Below are 8,146 nucleotides of genomic sequence, written 5' to 3'. Positions count from 1 at the left end.
AGAGATAACACCACGGCTGCGCATTGGGCGGGGTGCGCGACATGGGTCGCCTACTGTGACCCTCCTTTAATAGCAGGGGACTGAGGCTTGGTAAGGGGAAGAGACTGAGCCGGCAGAGCTGGGCCTCCAGCCCCAAGCTTTATGGCTCCAGAGTCTACAATCTTGACTTCTAGGCCACAGCTGTCTGAGAAAAACCAGGGCACCCGTGGGCCCCTTCTTTTCTGTATGTGTTGAGCTAAACCAAGTGTCTAGGCAGCAGTACCGAGAAATTTGCAGAACCTCAAGGTTTCATATCACAGAGTGGGTCAGATGGCCCCTTCCCTCCACCTGGTGGCTGTGCCATCTGAGACACATGGAGGCCAGGTTACAGGGCAGGGAAAGGGGGACGCGAGGCTTGCAGACCCGGGAAAGGTCAGGCCCCGAAGAGCTTACGGCACGTGCAACCCCACCGCACTGGCCAGGCTGCAGCCACAAGGAAGACTGGGAAACTGTCCTCCTGGGTCCTCAGGAAGAGGAAACAGTGCACACAGCACCCTCTGCCACATTATCCCCCTCTTGCCCACAACCCCTCCAGCCCAGAGCCACAGACAGTTACACACACCCTTCCCTTGTGTGTTCCTTCTCACAAAACTTTGTTCTCCACAAGCGACCCATCAACTTCCCAGAGGTTTGCATAGATAACACCATCCGGAGTTTTTTCTCCCAAGAGTATCGCCTTTTAATCAAGGGCTATTCAAGACTGAAAGGCCTTGAACAGCCAAAGATATAAATGCCTAATGGTTGAAGTTCATGTGCAGTAACTGACGTGCTGCACACTTGAGAGATAGCTTATCTCCCTCGTCCTGCCTCCAGGGAGCCTCAGTCTGGAGGGGTCTGGGCCCCATTCTTCCCCCCCTCCCTCTATCTCCTGTGTCGGCGGGCTAGATACTGGGCTACGGTCTATACTGCCTCGATCCACATGGGCTACTGGTGTCGGCTGCAGCTCATTCCCCATCCAGGAGAGAAGGGGAGGCTGATAAAAGCCAAAATACTGGTCCCAGAGCTCCCTCTTCAGATCTTCCTTTACCAACCCTCCTCCCCCTACCCACAGCCGATTTCACTGTTCTTCTAGAAGCAGAACGTCAAGAATTAGCTTGATAAAGTATGCAAGGAAGGGACGGGGTGGGGGGGTCTGACCTCCAGGCAGCCCTCTTTTTTTGTCCCTGGAAGACCAACATGCTGTGATTAGGGGCTTCCTGGCTCAGTGTCCAACCAAGGCAGACGGACAGACCCCTCTCCTGAGGAGAGGCCTCTGTACCTAGAGGCAGTCCCTGGGCCCAGCACTGGTGACAGTCACTGCAGTGCCCACGCCTGTCATCCTGCTGCCAGGGGCCTGCTCACGTTCAGGGGACTCGTTTCCTGCTTTTTCACCACCTCCTCCCCCTGGGGGTCCCCATTCCTGTCCTGTTCCATTGACTCTGGCCCCTTTAGCAGCAAAGCCCATCTGAGAATATTGTTCTTTTTGTTCCTGAAACTCTGCATCCCATCACACGCCTGGACCGATGCACACACAGACGTAGACCTATACGCGTGTATGCCACACACACACACATACGCACACTCACAAACCCACTGGTACACACATATACAGGCACACACAGATCCAGGAGAGTTGGGGGGCAAAGCTATATGGGTGTACACAACATCCAGGTGTATCCATAAATACACAGAGGTGTTTAAGGTGTGCTCAGCACACAGAGACACATGGACTCGTACAGTTTTGCATATTTACAGATAGAGACTCCCATGTGCAGGGATAGACACAAGCATACAAGGATTGACTCTTGTACATACCAAGATGCATATACACACATGTACGTGTGTACTTACAAACACACTTTTACACTCTCCCTGCACCCCGTGTGGAACTACACCCTTGGGAAATATGTCAGTAGATCACGTAGCTAGCTAGCTCTGTGCCTTAATCTCCCTCCCTCTGCATCCCCGCCCCACCCCCCAACAACGCAGGGCTCTCTGCCCTCCTGATACCCAGCTCAGGCCCGAGCTCCCTGGTTATCAACCCCAGCATCCTGCCTGGAAAAAAGAGAGGGAGCAGCGTTCTCCATCCTCAGGGACAGTGAGATGAGGGGAAGGGGCTCTAGAATAGGGATGGGAGCCTCACTGCTACCTGATGCTGTAATTTTTGCCCCAAGGCCCTCCCAGTGGAAGGCAGCTCCCATCTGAGACTCTGTTCTCTCTAGGGAGGTCAGCTGGGGATGGGGGAAAAGAAGGGATTGGGGTGGGGGACACACCTCAGAAAGGAGTGGAGGACCCATCTCAGGAGCCAGGGACTTTAAACTCGCCCACAAGGGGCTGGGAGAATAGAAAACAGGGGCCAGTATCTGAGAGACCAGGAAGACCCAGAGCTAGAGGAACCAGCTGCCCTAGAGGAAGGGACTTCCTCCCTCCCACGTGATTTCCCAGGTGGGATCTCAGTACACACCATGCGCACAGCAGTTCTTGAATGGGTGCAGTCCCCTCCACGTTGGAAAGCCCTTCCATGCTCCCCCCCACCATCTTGCACCCCATATGGGAGCCGAACAAAGCAAGAGGGCCAGTGTCCCACTGCGCACCAATGAGGCAGTCCTCCGGTGGTGGAAGTGGAGGAGGCTGGGCAGGGAAGGCCCATGGGGAGCCCACCAGCCCACTGGGTGCCCGGCTGCTCCCGCTGAGCTTCCCCGCCCAGCCTGAGGCTCCCCTGGCAATCCTCCAATGTGTGCAATGAGATGGAGTTGGGAAATGCTGTGGGAAGTCTGGGTTTTTGGCCAGGAGAGGCTGGGGGACAGAGCCTGGAGGGGTCCAGGGACTGCCAGGGGAGGTCTGAAGGGAGGGGGCTCCGAGGCAGGGGCTCCACACCTCAGGTTTAGAAGGAGCGGACGAAGGGCCGATGCCTTTCACATGAAGTCAGCTGCCAGCAGTGGAAAGCATGGTGACGTCAGCGGTTGCCTGTGTGGCGAGTGGCCCTCCTTCCCTCCTTGGCTGGCTGGCTGGGACCAGGGCTGTCAGCGTGCTTCCCACGTGCCCCTTCTAGCTAAGGTGCACCCAGCTCTTCCCAGGGGAGGAGGGAGGCAGTGTGTTAAGAGCTTCATGAATTAGCTGGTTAAAGTATGCCTATTGCACGTGATCGTCACAATGCCCCCAAAAGATAGATGTTATCATCATCCCCATTTCACAGACGGGCAAAGTGAGGCTTAGTGGAGGTAGTAACTTGCCTGGGTCTCAGCCTGCAAGAGGCAGAGCTGGATGTGGATGGCGGCAGGCTTACTCCAGCACAGATGGTCTTAGCCTTGGAGCTAGCTCCCTCACATCTGGCTTCCATGCTGCTCAAAGCTGGCGAATTACCCGTCAGCCAGCCCTAATTCCCACAGCAATCCTTCGTTCTTCATCCATACCTTACATTCACATCTGCTCCTCTCCTCCATCGCATCAGTCACTCCTCATGGCCCTCATATCAGAGGAAGGGTAGCAGCCCCCCAGCCCCAAGCCTAGTGCGGTCGGTGAGGCTGGAGAGCCCCCATCTATCTCCCATACAGGGTACCCCATCACCTGGTTTTGCTTTGAGGGATCCCTACATTTCAGCCCTCCTCACAGAGGATGTGGCTTCTCCAGCCAGGGGAAGGTGTGAGTTTGGAGAGGTATGTTCAGAGAACTCAAAGGAACAGTGTGAGAGTGTACCTCACCACTGCTTTCCCTTGCCCGGGTCCCAGTCCCCCTCACCTCTGGCCCATAGGGCTACATAGTTGCCTTCCCCATTCACAGGCTGCCCTGAGACCCAGTATCCAAAATTCCAGCGTCTCCCATCAGTCCATTGAAATCTCCGGCACGGGAACTAAAGAAGTGATAGGCTGGGTCATAGGGCAGAGGTCCAGGGAGACAGACCCAGGGGCCCCAGAGAGGGCCCACTGAGTGCTCCTTTCCCCTCTCGCCACCCACCCAGTGAGGAGCCAGAGCTACAAGAGACCCATGCCCGAGAGTTTACGGGCAATGCCGATGCAAGAGCGGCCAGCACTCCCCCATCACACAGAACACGCTTCTCCATCTTCATGGTGCATATGCCCTCCTGGCATTCTTGTTAAAATGCAGATTCCAGTTCAGGAGCTCTGGGGTGGGGCCCACGATTGGGCACTTCTGACAAGCTACCCAGTTTGCCAATGCTGCTGGCCAAGGACCACACTCGAGTAGCGCATTTCATGGCATTTACTCATCCACAATCCGAGAGCTGCCTTGAGAGAGGGGCTCCATTTTAGAGATGAAGAAACTGAGACTCCAAGGAAGTCATTCAGCTAGTAGGTGACTAAGCGGGGCATGGAGCCTATCTCCTGACTCCAGTGATGCAGCAGGAAATGTTCAACGGCCAGCTCCAGGGGAAGGGGAGAACACAGAGAACAGGAAGAGCCCTGATTTACAATTGCCCATTTCCTTGGTGTGCATACCTCCACTGGGGCAGATTTCAAGCTACAGGCATGAAGTCCGTGAGCGTGGAGCTGGGATGAGATGCCCAAAATCATCGGTCCCCCAGACCCAGTCCAAGCTAGCTCCAGTGCCACACTGCCCACTGCTTGAGGCTGGCCTCAAGGGCTGAGATGCGGCTAGATGCCAGCAGGAGGTCCCTGGAGACAATCAAAGAGAACTTCCTGTCCCCAGGGAGGTTGGTGCCTCACCTACCCAGCCCTCGAGCATGCCTCCGATCCAGGCCTGGCCTTCATTGACCCCTCTGGCCATGCACAGGACGTGATGATCTGAGTTGGAGTTGTGTATGGAGACGAGCACCTTCTGCAGACATTCAGCAGAAAGAAGAAAATGTAGGGTAGAGAATTCGCCGGTTTTTCTCAAGTCTCTGAGTCTCCAGGAGAAAGCTTCTCATCTCTTTGCAGGTCAGAAATCCATGACCTACTTGCCCTTCTCAATCCCATCTGGTGTCCCTTGGTCAGGAACTTTTTGCAAAAACTAGTAATACTCAGAATAATCAAAACTACCATTGATTGAGAGTTTTAATGACCCAGGGACTATTCCAAATACTTCCATGTATTATCTCATTTAATCCTCAACCACATCCCTAACAAGATGGTACTATATATTTCCACTTGACAAACAAAGACTCTGAAGCCCCAAAAGGTGAGCTGACCAGCCCAGCAACAGAGCCAATGTCAGGCAGAGCTGGGACTGAACACAGGTATATCAAATACCAAAGCCACTCGTGCAGACAGTGGTTCTTAAAGTGCAGGCCCCAGACCAACAACACCATCGTTACCTGGAAATTGTTATACATGCAAACTCTCAAGCCCCACCCGAGATTTGCAAAGCCAGAAATGTATTTTAATGAGACCTCCAGGAGATCCTGACACACACTAGGCTTTAAGAACCACTAATCTCAAAGGGAAGAGAAGGTTGAATCTGATCTCCTCACCTCCAGTCCTCCACCATAGCCTCTCTGCCACTTCCCTGAGCGTTTACAAATTTCTCAAGGTTCTGCACCAACAGGAAGCAACAAGGCTTGCACCCAGGACTGCCTGGAGTTTAAACCTTGTCCACTTCCTTGGGGCACTGAAAGTCCTTGTCTAGGGCAGCTGGGTTGGAATCCATCGCCTCCTCACCCTCAAATGTGTCCTGATAGCCGGAAGGCTTGGTCTCCTCTCCTTCTGACTGAATCACCTTCTGGGTCAAGGCAGTCTCCCTCCTGCTCCCTACACATTCCAGATGCTGACTCAGGTCTGCCTGTGTCTCCCAGCTGTCCAGATTGGGAGCATTATTCTCTGGGAAGAAGGGGTTACCTAAAATCAGCACAGGGGTCTCCCTTCTTCCAGGACCATGGACAGCTCTGAAGGCCCACACAAGCTTTCTTAGAGCCACCACCTGTAGCCAATCCTGGAAGGATCTCCTTAGCATGGGGTGAGGTGAGAACACTGGGGTCGTAGACACAAGTGGGTGAGATCCTGACTTCTGGCTGACATCACAGGTGTGTATTCGGGGAGGAGGTACCTCTGAGAAGCCCTTCATCTTCACAGGTGGTGGGGTTTTCCTGTGAAGTAACCCTGGCAGAAAGTTTGGGTCACGGTTCCGAGTCCAGGAGAAATCTGATCAGAGATGGGCTGGGTCATCCGAAGGGGGGGCAGCTGTGGCCCTGGCTCTGTGAGGCAAAATACCTGCAAGAAAGAGGAGAAAAAAGAAAGATTGGTGAGACGGGAAGGGGAGGCCTACCCAGATGGAGAGCAGCAACTGTCCCCAGCAGGAGAAGGGGCAGGAGCAGGGGGCCTTTCATTTCCACTCAGGCTTGGGACAGGGACACAGCTCCCCTTCCCTCCTTGTGGGTGTCTTGTGTGTCTGCACAGCCCCTGGCAGACAGGGGACAAAATCCTTGTTTAACCAGTTGATTAGGGGCAAAGATTGGTTAGAGCACTCTTTTCTCCCCAGGGAACAGGCACTGAACTGGAGAATTAGGAAAAGGACGTGGGATGTCAGCTCAGGTGCAAAAGTCCCTTTTTCCTAAAAAGCCCCATCCCTGCTCCCCCAGACGGCCCTTAGCTCAGACCCTTGCCCCTGCGAGAATGGGCCGGCTCTGAGTCAGGGCCACTATCATTCATACTGAGAAACGAGGGGGAAGGGATGGTGGCCACTGTGGTCCTGAGGATGGGCTTCCAAGTGGGTCAAGCACTCACCTCCGGGAATCTCAGGCCTCCACTCTCAGTGCTTCTGGCTGTTGGGCCCCAGAGGAGGCTGGGTCAAGGCTCTTATGCTGGGCTTCTGGGGAAGCTGGAAGAGGCAAGGATGATTGCCCCCTGCTGCAGGGGGAGCACAGAGGAGCTGATAAGAAGAGTTTTGCTCAGTCCTCTCACCCTTGAGAACTGCTGTCTTTTTGGGACTATGGAGACCTATGTTCCAGGGCTCTCTTCCCATGTAGGTATCCAGACACCCTGATGTGCTCAAGAGTACCCCAGCTGACTGTTGTCTAGCCATTATTACTGCCCCTATAGTGTCCTAGTCTGAACAACACTCCTTAACCCCAGGAGCAGCCTTCCCCTGGTCAATATCCCAGCTAATGAGGGGGGGAATCCCAGGGAGCTGGGAGACCATGTGGGGAAGAGGTAGGAGGCCAAGGGAGCCTCTGCCCTCCTGAGCACTCACTTATCTCGACCAAGTCCTCTCTATGCATCACATCCCTGAATGCTCGTCTTCACCTCATTCCATGAGAAGGTGTGCTGGTCCTTACTTCACAGATGAGGAAACGAGATTCAGAGAGGGAAGGCAACTTGCCAAGTTTGCAAGTAGGAGAACTGGGATTTCTAAGTCTTTTTGGTTTGAAACCCTTGTCTCTCTCTGATTCTCTGTCTCAGTCTTTGTCTGACTCTCTGTCTCTCTCTCTCTCTCTCCTTCACTTTCTTCCTTTCTCTCCCTGTCCTCTTCCTTTTCCCTCTCTTTTGCATCTTTAATCTCCCTCTCCTTCACATCTTTAAAATGTTATGCTCATTTTCTATGATGTGGCTCTAGATCAAGGTTCTCAACCTTCCTGCTATTATTACTTGCAGTAAAGTAGTTCTTTGTTGGGGGCTGGAGGGTGTCCTGTGGATTGGAATGAGTTTAGCAGCATCCCCTCTACCCACCAGTTGTCACTATCACCTCCCTGAGTCGTGATGATCAGAAATGTCTCCCCACATTCCCAAAAGTCCTCTCTCACCCCATCAGCTTCTAGATCACTGATCTAGTACATGTAAAATACGCCATTTTGTCCAATCTCAAGGCATAATCTTATGGCCAGGAGGCAGCAGCCAGAATGGAAAACTTCATGCAGAGTTGTTGAGACACTCCAGGCCACTGTTCTCCCCACCCCCACTCCCCATCTCCCACCAGCATTCTATCACCACCAGGGGTGGGACTAGGGGGAGGTGAGCAAGGCACTTGCCTCAGTTGCAAAATTTAAGAGCCCACTAAAGAATTCAATAGTCAAGGGAACCTGGGTGGCTCAGTGGGTTAAAGCCTCTGCTTTCGGCTCAGGTCATGATCCCAGGGTCCTGGGATTGAGTCCCGCATCGGGCTCTCTGCTCAACAGGGAGCCTGCTTCCTCCTCTCTCTCTGCCTGCCTCTCTGCCTACTTGTGATCTCTGTCTGTCAA

General features: G+C 53.7%; 1 protein-coding gene across 1 annotated transcript; it reads right to left on the bottom strand.

Annotated features, from left to right (window-relative positions):
- Positions 1 to 5,442: 5,442 nt before the first annotated feature.
- On the bottom strand, positions 5,443 to 6,298 carry LOC308350687 (proteoglycan 3-like; the record flags this gene model as incomplete). The annotated part of the gene is given in 3 exon segments (XM_080816197.1): positions 5,443 to 5,556; positions 5,560 to 5,792; positions 6,238 to 6,298. Coding segments are annotated over 3 exon segments (408 nt in total).
- Between the last annotated feature and the right edge of the window lie 1,848 nt (positions 6,299 to 8,146).

Source organism: Martes martes, assembly GCF_963455335.1.
Source record: "Martes martes genome assembly, chromosome: 10".
Classification (NCBI taxonomy): domain Eukaryota; kingdom Metazoa; phylum Chordata; class Mammalia; order Carnivora; family Mustelidae; genus Martes; species Martes martes.
Note: the sequence above shows the minus strand (reverse complement) of the source record. Positions and strands in the feature narration are given on the sequence as shown.